Source organism: Branchiostoma lanceolatum, chromosome 6 (genome assembly GCF_035083965.1).
Source record: "Branchiostoma lanceolatum isolate klBraLanc5 chromosome 6, klBraLanc5.hap2, whole genome shotgun sequence".
NCBI classification, from domain to species: Eukaryota; Metazoa; Chordata; class Leptocardii; order Amphioxiformes; family Branchiostomatidae; genus Branchiostoma; species Branchiostoma lanceolatum.
Genome location: NC_089727.1, coordinates 2012919 through 2029786, shown reverse-complemented (window position 1 = coordinate 2029786; position 16868 = coordinate 2012919). Strand labels below are relative to the sequence as shown.

At 46.6% G+C, this 16868-nt stretch overlaps 2 protein-coding genes across 2 annotated transcripts; one reads left to right on the top strand and one right to left on the bottom strand.

The window, feature by feature from the left end:
* Window positions 1–73: 73 nt before the first annotated feature.
* On the bottom strand, window positions 74–6745 carry LOC136437160 (fatty acyl-CoA hydrolase precursor, medium chain-like). Its single transcript, XM_066431642.1, has 10 exons — window positions 6673–6745; window positions 5944–6082; window positions 5396–5603; window positions 4776–4955; window positions 4228–4502; window positions 3955–4030; window positions 2657–2830; window positions 2279–2432; window positions 1295–1520; window positions 74–573 (listed from the first exon to the last, which is right to left on the bottom strand). Exons 1-10 carry the CDS (start codon window positions 6743–6745, stop codon window positions 315–317), a joined length of 1764 nt encoding a protein of 587 aa, XP_066287739.1. The 3' UTR covers window positions 74–314.
* Window positions 6746–8214: 1469 nt separating this feature from the next.
* On the top strand, window positions 8215–16868 carry LOC136437159 (fatty acyl-CoA hydrolase precursor, medium chain-like). Its single transcript, XM_066431641.1, has 10 exons — window positions 8215–8641; window positions 10362–10500; window positions 10942–11149; window positions 11626–11805; window positions 11949–12223; window positions 12567–12648; window positions 13572–13748; window positions 14105–14258; window positions 15128–15353; window positions 15906–16868. Exons 1-10 carry the CDS (start codon window positions 8569–8571, stop codon window positions 16162–16164), a joined length of 1773 nt encoding a protein of 590 aa, XP_066287738.1. The 5' UTR covers window positions 8215–8568; the 3' UTR covers window positions 16165–16868.

Genomic DNA, 16868 nt, shown 5'->3' with positions numbered 1-16868 from the left:
TGAATTCCAACAGTGTGGCATACCTCATATTCACTGTTTGTTTTCGGTAAAAGATGCACACCGACAGGCCGCGTACGGGACATTAAAGCTGACTTTTCATTGCTCAATTGGATAAGATACAGCATATGGCAACTTCTGCTGTTGATTTAACAACTAGAAAACTAAACCACTATACAGAATACAATTCAGTCTGAGATAATAACAAAAAAAACACAGACTTTTGCAGTCTTTGGTGGCGTTTCTATCAGTGACTGCGCGTTTATGTCTGAAGAAATGTTAGCGAACCTATATATCGTTGTGACACCAGGTCACCCCTACTGTAGCAAATGTAACACAGCTGAAAATGTTACAAGCAAAATACTCCATGTAGATTTCTCCCCGCCACCAGTGGTGATTTCCTTTCCCATCAGCCTCGGCACCTCCTCGTTCCAAAACTTCATGTTGGACTCGCGGATCTTGACGTCAGCAGATGACGTCACGTCCAGCTTCAGGTAGGATTTGGATGACGTCATGTAACGCGGCCAGGTCGCCAGGTTACGCATGCGCGCTGCTTCGGTGAAGTCATTTGGGTCACTGTAAGAATTGAGTGAGAAAATAAGAAAACAAAGAAAAGTTTATCGCAAGTTCATGCCCGAAGGTACGTAGTAGAAATATTATAGTAAAGCATAACAGTGAACTGTGACTGACATTGCTGTAACAATAGACTACTTACGCACTCAGAGCTAGCTATATCTAGACAAGCTGGTTTTTATTGTTTTGTGGATGCAGTGGAAGAAAAAAGTCCCACCTTTTCCTATAATTTGTGGGTTCTGAGATTTTAAGAGGAAAACGTTTTTTGTTCGTCAATGAATGTGTAAAAGTTGTGGCATTTCGTGATAACTTCTTTAAACAATTCGGTTTTTTCGTCATGATTAACTAGACAATTGGAAATAAAATGTGCTTCGTCTTCCACAGCTTTGGACCTGCAGTGTTTACAAATTCTTTGAAAGAAGCAAACAAACAAACAAACAAACAAACAAAGAAACAAAGAAATTATATAGCAATTGCGATTACTCTATGCGTCTTCCTACTACACAAAGCCATCAAAGCTAATCTCCAAGCAGATGGAAGGATCTGTGCAGTCTCGGCGATTAAGGACATGAAGCTAGTCACACGTCGTAAATTGTCAACAAACCTTACAATCTTCTCCAACTCATAAAATGACAGTGAGGGCGACAGTCCAACCGCACCATCAATACATTAATAAAGTCCCTTGCTTTCATTTCAGCTAACGTTAGGGTGTTTATCCACCCACCCGTTAGTGGCGAAGTTGACCCAGTACGCCATCATGTCCAGACTCAGGTCTCTCTCCTCCTGGGTGAAGCTGTACTTCCAGGAGGCGCCGGTGACGTCACGCATGAGCGGGATGCCGAACGTGTAGAACAGGTCGTCGCCGTGGGCTGCTTTTGTGTAGGAAGGTCTTTCCGAGAAGACCGACGTGCGGCGCTGGAACTCGTACTGATAGACCCGGGTGTTGTGCGCTGTGAGGGAGGGACAGAAAGTTTAAGTTTCAGAACGACAGGCTTAATCATCAAGCAGATGTAACGTAGAATAGGACGCAAATAAGTTCGACCGATACGTCTGCTGAGAGATTGCTCCTGGCTGCACTGAGAGAGTAGTCGGCCCAACCCAAAACAGATTACGGCCGCGGCGTAAAAATGCACGGTTAGTTGGCTCAGCGTGCGTAGTCCAGTGGTTAGCGATCTTGCCTCTGGAACTAGAAGCCCCGGGTTCGATCCCGGCTGTGTCACTCACCCGACATGCACGCTACCGTTAAAGATCCTTAGGACGGGACGTTAAGCTTTGGTCCACTGTTCATTGTGCTTGTCGAAAAGAGCTAGGGGAATTTCCCCGGTACAATGAACCTGTAAATACTGTACATAGCGTCTGTCTTCTCTGTCACGACCAGTGGAAGAGTAGCTCATCTGTTCATTGAGTTCATTTGAGCTAAACTGGTTCGAGATCCCTTTCCCTTTCCATAGACGATATCTTCGATAAATCCAATCATACTTTATGACTAGACCATCCGTACAGGTTGGGGAATGTGAAGATCTTAGGACCTGCAGCGTAACGGGTTGCCCACTTCACCAACTTCTACATAGTAAACAACTAAACATACATACATGGTCATACTCAGCGAGTGTGACTCACCACCTTCTATAAGATAGTACGTAACCCCATCAACATAAAAAACTAACAATCTACTCAAACCAACCCAGGGGAAAAGTTGAAGACCCACCTGCCACTGCCTGCGCCATGAATACGGTCAGTGCGGTGTACCTGCAGTCGGTCATCAGCTGGATGAACTGGTCACGTGTGTAGATCGGGTCGTCGTTGTCCGGGTCCATGTACTGGTCTATCACCGGCTGGACAATGGCGCTCACATTCCCCTTCTGTTGAATAAAACAGTTTCACCATGAATTAGCTGGTGAGTCCTCACTCATCAGTATAACTATTTGACTTTTATTCGTGGCGTAGTCAAGTAACACCAATTTGACAAAAGAGTAAAGCATCTTTTCCTTCTGTTACCTGTCGATATTGTGTATCAACTTCCCCACTTATCCGAAAATCCGAGGAACAACAAGTTGAATTGATGGGGTCTAAGCGAAACACTTACAGGAAATTGGTCGGCATCAAATTGAAGTTGAGCCGGCAGAATAGCCTCGAACACAGTCCTGTTTAGGCCGTCCTCACCAAAACCCGGAATCACAGACAGCAGCATGCCGTACTCGTCATCGGTGGTGCCCAGGAGGTAGTCTACCTCGTTAACCCTCTTCTTGTACATCAGGTCCTGGATTGAAGAAAAAAAATGAAACAAAAGAAACTGCCATGTGGTATCTAGTGGACATGCTGTTAGGGTTGGAAATCAGAACTTATTGCTATTAGAGGTTTTGGGTTTGAACCCTAGGCAGGTCCCGATGTCGTACCCTTTAGAAAGGCACACCGATTTCCTCACTCGACCCAGGTGAGTATCAAGGCTCTAGATTGCGTGGCATCGTCTGGCGCAATCGGTAGGGTGTTTCGCCCAGAACCAAGAGGTCCCGGTTTCGAAACCACTGCTATGCCCTGATGTTGTGCCCTTGGGAAAGGCACTTTCCTCACTCCACCCAAGTGTTAATGGGTACCTGACTTTGGTTGGGGAAAGTCGTATTGAGGTCACCTGCTGGCGCCTAATGGCAGCCGCCCAGACTCTTGTGACAGTTCCACAAAGTGCGAGTAGGTCGAGTGTGGACCGAACATGTATTGAGGATTGAAAAAAAACTTGAAATAAAATAAACTGCCATGTGGCATCTAGTGGACTTGTGGTTAGGGTAGTTTGGTTGGAAATCAGAACTTGTAGCTACTAGAGGTTATGGGTTTTAACCCTATGCAGGTCCCGATGAAAGGACCCTTTAGAAAAGGCACACCGATTTCCACACTCGACCTAGGTGAGTATCAAGCTTCTAGATCTGTTCGGGATGTCCTCTCGGATGGAAAGGAAATCTGGAGGTCCCGTGTGTAGGGAGAGCCACACCTCGAGAACGCTAATGAACCCATCACACTTATAATATAAGAGTAGAGCTCCATCTGAAGAAAGACTGAATGCAGCCAGAGGTTGTTTCCACAACTACCTGAGCTGCAGAACACAGTGGATCATCATCATCATCATCAGAGGTCCACCTCGGTGTAAGCATTTTAGGGCGCGGTCACATCGTGCGATTTTGATATCGAATTTTCAATCAGGCTGTGACGCAACCAACCGCCACGCCAACGATGATCTAAAACAACCTTTCCAGCAACAAGACAGCTGCAGTTTGCAGGACATATCAGAAATGCCCTCAGTATGTGCTCGTATGAAGATCGTACGACATTTGTTACCAGACCCTTACAGTACAATAGAACACAGGACCGTGAGACAGGACAAGAAAAACTCACCCATAGATCGTCTGGTAAAAAACGTCCTCCGACTATCGGGATAATCTCCAGGAACAACAAGTCTTGGGCCGGTTTGCTAGGAGGAGAAATAAAGAAACTCTCCTGTCAAAAACACGTCAAGCACGTCAAGGGGTAGGGACTAGCAACCCCTTCATGTAAAAAAATATCCCACACTGCTTAAACAGCAAGACAACTTGCTTCCTTATACTAAGTATATATGTGCCACTAGTCACTACAGTGGTCAGGACGAACGAACGAACATATAGAAGATACCTTCGCAGACAACTCATCATCCGATCGAATGAGGCCGTGGTGCAGTTTACCCGTGCAGCGAGAGTCTCCGTCCGTGTGATGTCTCCCCTCCGGGTGGTCGTGAGCCCGGCCACGCCGCTCTGAGAGATGGCCCGGCGGTACAGCCCGCGTGTCTCCGGGGACATGACGAGCAGGGAGACGGCCCAGGCTCCGCCGGACTGACCGAAGATGGTGACTCTGTCGGGATCTCCTCCGAAGTTCCGGATGTTGTCTTGCACCCACTGGAGGGCTTTCACCTATAATCAAAAAGAGCATAAGATATTGAGAAAGATACCGCCAAACTATTCAATTAAATGCTACACTATAACCACCCCCTACACGATTTCGTCCCTCATTCAGATCTACAGCTACAGGACGTACGCTCATAAACAAACACACCATCTCCATCCCCCAAGCAAAAAAAAAAACACACACAAAAACTCTTTTCTCCAAAGGTCTCATAACAATCAAACTATATAATCAGAGAACAGAATGAGATAACGTTGATTACATCGACACGTAAAACTGACCATGTCCAGAAGCCCGACGTTGCCGTCTGTCTCGGCGTCGAGGGTCGGCAGGAAGCCCAGGTTGCCCAGCCGGTAGTTTATGGTTACCATGACGACGTTATGGAGTGACGTGGGGACCTCAGCTGGGTACGTGTCGGCACTGCCTATCACCATGGCTGCTCCATGTATCCACAGCATGACCTGGCCACAGCGGTAACAACGCAGCAGGACGCATAAGAACAGACATCTACACATTGAAGAACGCATGACCAGAAAAGGTTGCTACAAACAACTGCAAGTTACAATTTCCCTGTAGCCATTTTATCTGTCTCTCTCTCCCTCCCCTCATTCTCTGCCCCTTCTCTCTCTCGCCCTCTTAAGCTTTCCTCTCTCGTTCTGTTTCTCTGTTACTATCTCTCGCTCCCCTGTCTCTGACTTCCTCTCTCTCTCTCTCTCTCTCTCTCTCTCTCTCTCTCTCTCTCGTCTCTCTCCCTCTCTCTCTCGTCTCTCTCTCCCCCTCTCTCTCTCCCTTTCTCCACCTCTCTCTCCCTGCCTCTCCCTCCTTCTTTAGCTCTCTCTACTTCTCTCTTTGCCTCTCCCTCCCTCTCTAGCTTTCTCTCTCCCTCTCTCTGTCTACTTACCGGCAGATCCGCAGAGGACGACACGTTTGGCGTATAGACGTTCAGGAACAGGCAGTCCTCGCTGCTGCTGTTGCTGCGATAAGTCAGAATTTCATACAGAGGTGAGCCGAGCGGCGCCTTCGCGTCCACAATCTGCGGACACCGGTTCCCGTACTCCGTGGCGTCCCGGACCCCCGTCCAGCCGGCCGGGTCCTGGGGAGGACGCCATCTGGGAACAGGCAAGTTTGTCATATATTTCAATCTTACTCATAGGTTTGACTGCAAACTACACACAGTCATACGTTGATGAAGGTTAGACATCCAGGTAATAAGACACGCCAAAAATAATTACTCAAGCAACTGGATAAGATTTTGAAACACAGTCATGGCCACCCAACTTACTACGAGCTTTAACCTCCTTGCTAAATGCCAAAAACATGAACATTAAAGCTCTGGTTTTCGTATCCACAACGCCTTGAGAAATATACAGCATCTTTTTAGATGAAAGGTCAACTTTCATTTTATTCTTATTTTCCTTGCTGATGTGCTATTTACCGCATCGGACCTACCTGAGGTTCCCCACAGGCGGAGCGGCGTAAGGAATCCCCTTGAAGGTGTGGATCCGGTCAAACACAGCGCCCCATATAGACGAGGTCGGGAACTCCAGCCCGCTTACATCTCCCCGCGTGGTGGGGACCACCACTCCGCCTGGACGGGTGAAAAAATACCATACTTAGCATCAACGTTCGTCACTAAAGACTGATCAATTGATTGATCGATTAATGGATTGATTAGTTGTGTTAGTTGGTGTCTGCACGACCGGAAAAGGTAGAAAAAAACGTTTATTTTGTTTTACAGCACCTGATTTTCGGCCCAGTTTGAGTCGAGCCTTTGCTACGAGTCAAATACCTGGCTACAAGGTATGTTTGTGACTTATGTAATATAAATCGGCCTTGTACTTTGGTTCCTTGACCCGCAACTGGGTCGTTGGGGTACTACATGTTTTCATTGTACATTACATAACAATTATATAGGGCTACAGAAACTAGTAGATATAAGGGCACATATATATGAGAGTGGTATCTGTCACAGTGTTTGTCGTCGTTATCGGACATTGTTTAAGCTTGTACACTGCGGCCTTTTGACAAATTTCTGAGTCTCATGGACACTGCATACTTTAACTGTGTTGTATATTCCATATATGAAATGTAGCAGATATAAATGCACAATGAGTGCCACACAGGGGAGCAACATGCACTGAAATGTGGTGATCAGATACAAAATCAAGACCCATCCACCTGAGAGCCCTAGCAGCGCCGCCAAGGCGACCAGCTTCCCGACACCTGAGGATTTACCTGTCCGCCGTTCCATCGTGTCTCTGATCGTACCGACAACAAATGTGGACTTTGCTCGCAACGCCCCTTCATAAACAAACGCTGGTGTTCGTAAATGGTTCATCAGGTCGGTGGATGACTGTATAGCAAAGTGCTTTATTCACAACCACGCATTTAACAAGAGCCAACGTTTCGATGCGTGACTGTCTATCATCTTCACCAGGGCAATACTGACTGGTTCACCATGCACTGAAGCTAGGTGTTTCTGCTAAAAATGCGGTCCCAAACGTAAAGTATTGTTACATATTTGGTGAGATAATGCGGTTCCAAAAGTAACGTATTGTTCATGATATACAGACGGTCATCCAAACGTCGGCCCTTGTTAAGTACGTGGTTGTGAATCAAGAACGTTTTATTTGCCATGCATGCGCTGGTGTTATCTGTGGCTTAACCTGTGTGTAGACTAATACATGTACCTACAAGCACTGGGGTCGTGTGCTTTGAACTAAGTTCTCACAGTTAGTCTTTTCTTTGCTCTGAAACTCAGCGAGTTTTACGCTGATGAATGTTAGACAGGTAAACAAGGATGTCGTTTTGTGAGGTGACGTCACCGTTCACACAGTAACACGTTGAAGCCGGGGTACACGGCAGGAAAACAGCTCGCCCGACGAATCTGCGAGCTTTGAAGTTTGGCAGCAATGCGGCCGGCGTTCTCTCGATCACTGCGCGATTGTTAACTGTTTAATATAGTTTCTACCGGACTAACCACGCCGGCTATAGGGAAATATTTGCCACGGAAGTTTGTCAACGATAGGGGTTCATTCGCAGGCATAGTCAGTGGGGGAAATATCAATCTTACCGTGAGCTGACTCTACTGGCCACTTATTCTTATTTTGCCGAATTCTTCGATCCATACCCTACAGGAAGGCCTAGTGCAGGCTACGATTGTTACTCGGAGCTCGCTTAACGTTTGCAGGTTTTGTTTGAACCTTTGTTTCATTCATCATGAGAAGCTCAAATCGGCCTGGAGGCATCTTTTCATTAAGGCCATATGAGAGAAAGATAGGTCTCTAAGACCCTTTAAATGTAACGGAGTTTTAGTGTGAAAAATGCGATTGGGATCCAAGGCGATTTTGGGTAAGATTCTGTGAACTTTTGGGTATCACAATATTTGGCCGCAGCTCGCTCACACTATGACGCCGGTATTGTCCCTTAACCTTTGACGACAACTTTCCAAAATAAAAATGACTCTAACAAGTGAGCACCTGTCCGCTTGGCAACTGAAATCTGATTCACCATATATGGTCTACAAATCCATTTATGGTAATTTCATGCCCGGATATGGTGATCAGTGGTTCGGAACTGAGTGGCGAAGTTGGAACTGTGATGACCATATATGGTCATGTTGCCTTGAAGAGCTGAACGTGCTACAGGTCGTTCCCTAAGATTGATATTGCAATTCGTCCGCTTCTTTGTGCCATTGTACTAGTATTCAAACTCCAAAATAATACACACCGTTTACAGCCGTAGCCTTCTATGTTTGTCGTAGTGAGCTGAGACAACAAGCTCTTCAAACGGAAAAGAATAACGATTAAGAAAAGAGGTCTAACAACTGTTTATAAAGAGCAAATATAAGACTTGGCGGTCACAGGTCAAAGCACATGACCCCAGCACTTGAGCGGCGAATTGTTCAGTCTGTAGTGACTCAGTACACCTGAGGTATTTACCTGACGATCGCGGCTGAATTTGGGGATGACATCAGCCTTTTGTTTAGTACCGAGCAAACCCCGTTTATAAAAGAGCGTTTCGCGAGCATAGTCCGCATTTATTAGATTTTGAGACACGATCAGAGATAACACGATGGACCGGTGTGCAGCTAAAACCTCAGGTGTAAGGAACCTGGTCGTCTTGGCGGCGCTGCTAGGACTCGCAGGTGAGTTGGACTTGATTTTGTATTTTTGATCTCTGCATTTCAGTGCATGTTCCTGCAGTGAGGCAGTGCATTCAGTGCACGCGTGTCTACGTACTTTTAGTCCATGTATGGCGGCTGTACAACGCAACGTAAATATGCAATGTCCATAAACTTGTCAAAAGGCCGGCCGGTCGTTCTCCAATTGGTTGCCTCCAAACCGTGTGAGTCTCCATGGCAAGAACCTTAGGTCTAAATACCAGTTAACGCAATTCAAATGTAGAACCGGTAGATATAGAAAGACTACACTACCGTACCTGGTTGACCTTCTCAATAACAAAGCACCACAGATAAGCACTTAGGAAGTAGATGTTTTAAATTGAGTCTTGTTAATTAAGGTATGTGATGTTTTAATGTAGGTACATCTGTTTGCTTTTAAACTGATTGTAAGACATACCTCAGTTCAGCCAATAGGCTGCCTTTGTATGTTTGTGTCATGAAATGACAATAATAAATAAACCATCCATATAGTACAGGCAAAGCGATGCAAGTACGGTAGCACGGTGACTTTGTTGTTGTTGACTCAGCACCTGGTGCTCGGAGATTCGGAACCCCTGCAAGCTCCCCATGTTTTGCCCTTGGACCTCTGAAAGGCATCTAACACCAATTCCCTCACTAAACTCAGGCGTAAATGAACACATAGCCTCGTTTAGGCTAGGGACGTCCCTCAGATAGGACCTAAAATGGAGGTCCCGTGTTTGAGGGGAGCCATAATTCAAGCACGTTAAAGAACCCGTTACACTTAAGGAACGGGTCTTGCATGCCCGGTGTGAGTGGATCAAATAAATCTGTCCGGATACGCAGTTTGTACTCCTGGTGTGTTACGCTGTGAGGATGTTTATCGTGGATGCAATACAAACAAATGCCCGATAACGACGACTAATACATTGAAGCAGAAATCACTCTCACGCGTGTGTCGGGGGGGGGGGGGTCCGAACAAGTACACGGATGTCGGCCCATATGCGCATATGCAGTGTTAAAGGTTAAGGTCCCTGGCATATAAACAGTTCTGGTCTCGTCCAGGGTCTCGATTTGCCCTGACTGGGGTCTTCATTCCCTTCTATTTCTCTGCCCGGTGCAGTGTGACGGTGCGCTGTGCTAGTTTCTGCAGCCGTATAAAAGTCATGGCAGGTGTACAATGCAGCCAAGTTCTCCGACGACCCAAATGCAAATTACATGGTAGCCTTATCCCCTCCATGGGTGTGTCCGTCTGTCTAAGTGTGTGTAAACAGCGTGTTTCCGAATATTTGTCTTCAGCGTCATTTAAGAACCTCTGGAGGGATTTTGATGACATCTGGTATGTTGGTAAGTGTTGTAAACACAAAGGTCAAGATTGATTTTGGGCCTCCTGGCAGATGCCCTTGGTACTGCAGCAAAACTAATGTTTTTTAATCTTTTGTCTTGGATATACTTTGTTCTTGAAGGTTACAGATTTTGCACCTTGAAATTAGGAATTTGACTTGTAGGAAAGTCTCGACGTAAACATAAACGTTAAAAAAATTCCCGTTCTGTCGTCCCACCGCTTACGTAGGCACCAAATAACACAGATCGATCGACGAATCAATCAATCGATTGGCCTATCAATCAATCAATCAATCAATCAATCAAATCTTTAATCATGCAATCAATCGATCAATCTTTATTGACGAACGTTGATGCTAAATTGTATTTTTCACCACTCAAGGCGGAGTTGAGGTCACCACCACGTATGGAGACGTCAACGGGATGGAGTTCTCAACAACCTCCATAGGGGGCGCTGTGTTCGACCGGATCTACATCTTCAGGGGGATTCCTTACGCCGCTCCGCCTGTGGGGGACCTCAGGTGGGTCTTATGCGGTGGATCAAAGAAACCAATCAGCCAAGGAATAAACAATGAAATGATAAATGTCTTTTTTCTCAAAAATGACGCTGAACTTCTCTCAATACGGTGTGGATACGAAAACCTGGCCTGAGCTTCATGTTCATGTTTATGCATAATGGCACGAGCCTATAGAAATAGACATTAAGTATCAAGAAAAAAATTAATTGGCTGTTTAATGTTAGGGGTTCTCCATGCACGGGAAAAAAGTGAAAATGTCGCACTTTGACTTTGTTATAAATCTCGTAGCCTTTTGCAATAGCCAACGGTCCCAGTGGCGCCCCCTGACTTGTCACTTGGTCGTTCTAGTGGAGTGGAGTTTGGCAGCCATGGCTGTATATCTATCTTTCTCATCCAAAGCTACAAATAAGACTAGAATCACTGACAAACGTCTTGTCTTCCCAGATGGCGTCCTCCTCAGGACCCGGCCGGCTGGACGGGCCTCCGGGACGCCACCCAGTTCGGGAACCGGTGTCCGCAGGTCGTCGACATGCTGTTTCCACCAGGCTCGCCTCTGTACGACGTCACCACCTATCGCAGCAACAGCAGCAGCGAGGACTGTCTGTTCCTGAACGTCTATACGCCAAACGTGTCGTCCTCTGCGGATCTGCCGGTAAGTAGACAGAGAGAGGCTAGGGAAAGAGGCAGAGAAAGAGAGATGGAGGGGAGAGAGAGAGAAATCTAGAGAGGGAGGGGGAGAGGCAGAGAGAGAGAGAGACAGACAGAGACGGAGAGAGACGGTTAGAGAGCATACAGAGGAAGAGACATACACAAATATATAAGAGAGGCAGCGAGGGGGAGAGGGGGCAGAGAGGGTGAAAGAGAGAAAGACAGAGAGAGGGAGGGAGTGGATGGGGAGGGAGAGAGACAGACAGGAAGAGGGGGAGGAAGAGACACAGAAAGATACAGAGAGAGAGAGAGAGAGACAGACAGACAGACAGACCTACAAAAAGAGGAAAAAGGCGAGGAAGAAGTAGAGACGGAGAGAGAGGAGTAATTCTTTGGCTAAACAGAATTGTAACTCACCAGTACTGTGTTGTTTGTAGTTGTCTCTTGACATTCTTGTGTGCCATATTGTGTTCTATCCAGGTCATGCTGTGGATACACGGGGGAGGTTTGGCGCTAGGCACTGGCGACTCCTACCCGGCCGAGATCCCTACGTCATTCCATAACGTCGTCATGGTAACCATAAACTATCGCCTGGGCAACCTGGGCTTCCTGCCTACCGGAGACGCCGAGACAGACGGCAACGTTGCGCTTCTCGACATGGTCAGTTTCACGTGTAAAAGTACTGCTACCGTGAACAAAATCAACGTGTGCATGGTGTTTGGCGGTCGTCGTCTTTATCTTGTAGCATTTGCTTTAACAGTTTGGCGGCGGCTTTCTCAATCTTATGCTCTTTTGCAACATAGGCTAAAGCCCTCCGGTGGGTTCAGGCCAACATCCGAAACTTCGGAGGGGATCCCGACCGGGTCACCATCTTCGGCCAGTCCGGCGGAGGCTGGGGCGTCTCCCTGCTCGTCATGTCCCCGGAAACACGCGGGCTGTTCCGCCGGGCCATCTCTCAGAGCGGCGTGGCCGGGCTCGGGACCAGCCGGAGAGGAGACCTCACAAGAACAGAAACTCTCGCTGCCTCGGTAAACTGCACCACGGCCTCCTTCGATGACATGATGACCTGTCTGCGAAGGTATGTTCCACATCGCCGTTCGTTCGTTCTGTCGTTCGTTCAGACCCTTGTAGGTTTTGGTGCTAGTGGCACATAGTCATAGGGCAGCATGTTTCCTGGCTGCTCTAGCTACGCCCATCTCCGATTACTTGCCAATTAGGCCACGCAACTGTGACAAATGCTGTACAATACTACAGTAGGGTCTGTGTGTCTGTTTGTACATGTAAAATTAAGATACCAGTAGTCCATCCTTGTTTAATATGTTGCAAATGTTGAAAATTGCTTTTCTTATAATGGCCATATTCATTGATGTACAACATTGGTTGCTTTCTAAACAAGAGTTGTTCTTTTTTCTCGTCCCCAGCAAACCGGCCAAAGACTTGTTGTACCTCGATATTCCAGTGCCGGTATCTGGAGGAAGTGAATTACCAGCAGATGATCTTTGGGTAAGTATTTTTTTTCAATCTATTCCTGTCTTGTCTTGTCCTACCTTATGGTACTGTGTTGTACAGTAAGCAGTGTCCGAAATATCCACCTGCAGTCTGCAAAAAGATTTTCAAGATTGCAGAAGAAAAATGAAACAATTTGCAGAATGAAAAAATCAGGATTCAATGGTTCTCAATTTTTCACACACATGTGTATCTTTTCTTGTTTCAAACTTTGCTTGTAAAAATCAAAGATAGAGTGAGAGAATAAGAAATTAAAGCATTGTTGCAAAGCTAGATATGATATAAATATTTAGGCATTATTACTGGTTGAGAAGGTTGTAGTATGGAGGCTTGTATATTTGCAGAAAATATTTTCAAATTGCAGAACAAAATTTTAACATTCTGCAATATTGCAGGTCACTGGAAAAAAGTATTTCTACCACTGGTAAGGGACCGGTCACATAGTCGTGCATGTGTCCTGCAATATTCGGCTGGCCTGTTACGGCAAAGGGTTGTTTTAGATCCTTGTCGGCAGTTGTTTCTGTCAGAGCTTATCATCAAAATCGTAGGACGACGAATGCGACCGCGCCATGATACATAAGATCTAATTTACTCACACTTATACTCCTATACGTGAGGTGGGGTTCTTTCACGTGCTCAAAGTGTGGCTCTCCACAAACACAGGACCTCCAGCTTTAAGTCCCATCAGAGGGAATACCTAAATAGATATATACTCATTTAGCCTGAATCGAGTTAGGAAAGTGGTGTCGAAAGTGCCTTTCTCCAGGGCACAACTTGCGACGCCTTTACGAGGGGACTTCCCCAACAGAAACTAGGTACTCATTTTCGCCTGAGTTGAGCTAGTGAGGAAATCGGTGTTTACTACCCCATCTACAGATACCACATGACAGTTTATTGTTTTATTTTCATTTCCAACCCAGGACCTGATGCACAAGAAGCAGGTAAACGAGGTAGACTACCTGCTGGGCACCACCAATGACGAGTTTGGATACGGGCAGCTGGCCATAGTCCCGGAGGTGACTGCAGACGGCCTTGACAGGACTCTTCTGCCGACTATTCTGCCGGTCCAACTGAAGATTTTTGCCGACCAATTCCCTGTAAGTTGTATACCAAATATTCAACTTATTCTTGTATTTTCACATTTAATTAGCATGGAACTTGAGAACAGAGTCTGAGGGGAAAGTCTGTACTTAGGTACACACAGTTTCAGGGAGTGGATGTGCTAGAGAGATGCAGGTTTTCCTTCCGACCCTCTGTCTTTATCTTGTCCTCTTGCTGAATTGTTACCTTAAAGTGTCTGAGAACCAAGGGCTCTGTTGAGCTCCTTACATGCAGGAGCCTGATCAGTTAGAGGTTTGCTAGAAGCGTGGCTTAGTCAGCCTGGCATCCACACTACACCGACGAGTGAGCATTCGTCAGCTAATTTTGGTGAAACTGTTTTATCCCCATGCAGGACGGCGATGTGAGCTCCATTGTCCAGCCCGTGATAGACCAGTACATGGACCCGGACAACGACGATCTGATCTACACACGTGACCAGTTCATCCAGCTGATGACTGACAACAGGTTCACCGCAACGACTGTACTGATGGCGCAGGCCGTGGCAGGTGGGTGATAGGAAGTGAATGCATGTGACCTCGAACCAGAATAAGCTTTGCGAAGAGCTAATCTTCCACTGGTCGTGAGAAGAGAGACGCTATCTATAGTATGTCAGGTTAATTATACTGTGGAAATACCCCTAGCTCTATAGCTAGTTCAAGTACAATTGACAGTGAACCATTGGTTAACGTCCCGTCCTAAGCACAGCGGCCCTTTCCGGTAGCGTGCATGTCGGGCGAGCGACAACAGCCAGGATCGAACTCACAGCTTCTTGGCCCTTAACCGCTGGACTATGCTACATGTTGTTGAGTGATAGGTAGACTGGTCGCCAAGCCAACCGTGCATTCTCTCAGTGTTCGCACGGCTAGGTCACGAAGTCTATTTGATACCTGTCCCGGATTGATTTCAGGTTCGAGTTTAAGTCAGCACGGGGCCCGGCCGTGCCCCAAAATAACCCTGTAGTCACATGGCGCCCCAAGGGGCCACGTCGGGGTAACGACGGAAAGTGCAAAAAAAAAAGCTGCCCAGCGGTGGCCCCTTTTTCCAATTGCAGCCTAAGCAATTTTAAAAGAGTGACTAACCGACATCTTTCGCATCACAGTCATTCCTCCGTAATGCTTAGGTCACATTCCCAAGCCAAAAATAAGGAAATATCAAGAAAATACACAATTTGTAGTTTAGATTAATTTTCTACGTTTTTTGTCTTTTGCTGTCTTTTATATCATATTTTTCGTTCCCGAAAGCTGCCCGACCGGGCCCCGGATTGGAAATGTGACCTAAGCATAAGGCAGCTGGAGTCGCACAGATCCCTTTCAGAATTTTTATCCAACTTGTCATCTTCGTTTTGAAATGAACATTTTCTTCCCCACCCTCCCAGCGCACGACTCCCGGGTCTATCAGTACGAGTTCCAGCACCGCACGTCGGTCCTCTCGGAAAGACCTCCCTACGTAGGAGCCGACCACGGGGACGACCTGTTCTACATGTTCGGGATCCCGTTCCTGCGTGACGTCACTGGCAACTCCTGGAAGTACGACTTCAGCGTGGAAGAACGGGAACTGAGTCTGGACATGATGGCGTACTGGGTCAACTTCGCCGCTAACGGGTGCGTGGATAAATGTTCTTTGATAAACACAAATCTGGCTCCACTTCAGTTGAAAGGAAACCAGAAGACTTTGATCATGTTTCAGTGAGTGGTGAGACTGGATGGACGGTTGTCCTCATGGCCTGTTTGTGACGGTGGTGCAAGTTGAGCTTGGAGATTGTAAGGGATGTTTGGACACTTTAAGACTTATCCTGTATGTATCGACTTGGCTTTGGGGGGAGGATGCTTCAAGAACATATTTTTTTGTCTTAATTTATGACTTTGAGTCGACTTTTAGCACATTACATAATGAGATGTAAGGATCAGTCTCAGAGCTTTAGGCCTGCTCTTGCGACATTTAGAGTGCCTTTCTGGTGTTTCTACGCTTCGCTTGAATGTCACATGAACACGCGCAAAACGTTGAGACTGCGCCTGCTCCTTACATCTGCTTGAGGATTAAATATGGTCGCTAGGTATTAGAAAGACACGTATATATAGTCGTTGTTAGCTAGATAATCGCCTCTTGTTTGTTGGTTTGTTTATTTACTTATTTTCTCATTCGAATTCCTGCAGAGACCCCAGTGACTCCACCGGAGCGGCGCGCATGCGTGACCTGGTGACCTGGCCACGCTACGTGACGTCATCCCAATCCTACCTCAAGATAGACGTGACGTCATCTGCTGACGTCAAGATCCGCGAGTCCAACATGAAGTTTTGGAACGAGGAGGTGCCGAGGCTGATGGGAAAGGAAATCACCATTGGCGGCGGTGAGAAATCTACGTGGAGCCTTTCGCTTGTAGCGTTTTCAGCTGTGCTGTATTTGCTACAATAGGGCTGACCCTTTGTGATTGGCTGAAAGCGCGAGCCACAGAGAAGTCTCCTACGCAGAGCCAACCCCACAACCTTTGAGTCTTTGGTTGAGAATCTGATTGAAGGTTGTGTTTTTCACTTTTGGGGGCGTGGAAGATGAGCACCATGTCGTATTAGAATGTAGATTATACGACAAAGAGATAGCTGAGCTTTATAGACTGATACAACCGATGTTTCCTTTCCCTACTTCATGCACCTAAGCAATATAGACAAATTTATATTTTCAATAAGTTTAGACAAACCACTGATTATGAACCGTACCTGCTCTTACGTTTTTACCATTGCGAAGAAGCGAGGGGACTCAAGTCCATGTAGTTTATTATTCCTGAAGTAATTGGACAGAGCATAGATGCACCTATATTGTATGTATTTTCCTTTAGTGTGACCTGTGCTTAACCCAGTGGGTATATGTGTTCATTGAAACAGCTAGTCAAGACGCCCTTAAAGTGGAAAACAGGGCCTGGAAAAGTAGGGACGAACACAAGGACTTGTAGGATCCAAGGACGCGGGGTCTGCTCTGCGTAGGGGAATCACAGGCAGCGAAGCCGCGTTGCACTAATTCACTGCCACTAGCTAGCTACCTCGGTGGAGGATGACTGCTTTTCCTTGTCTTGCACACACAGCGAGCCGTTTACGGATTTTATCACTAGCGCCTAGCAAAATAAT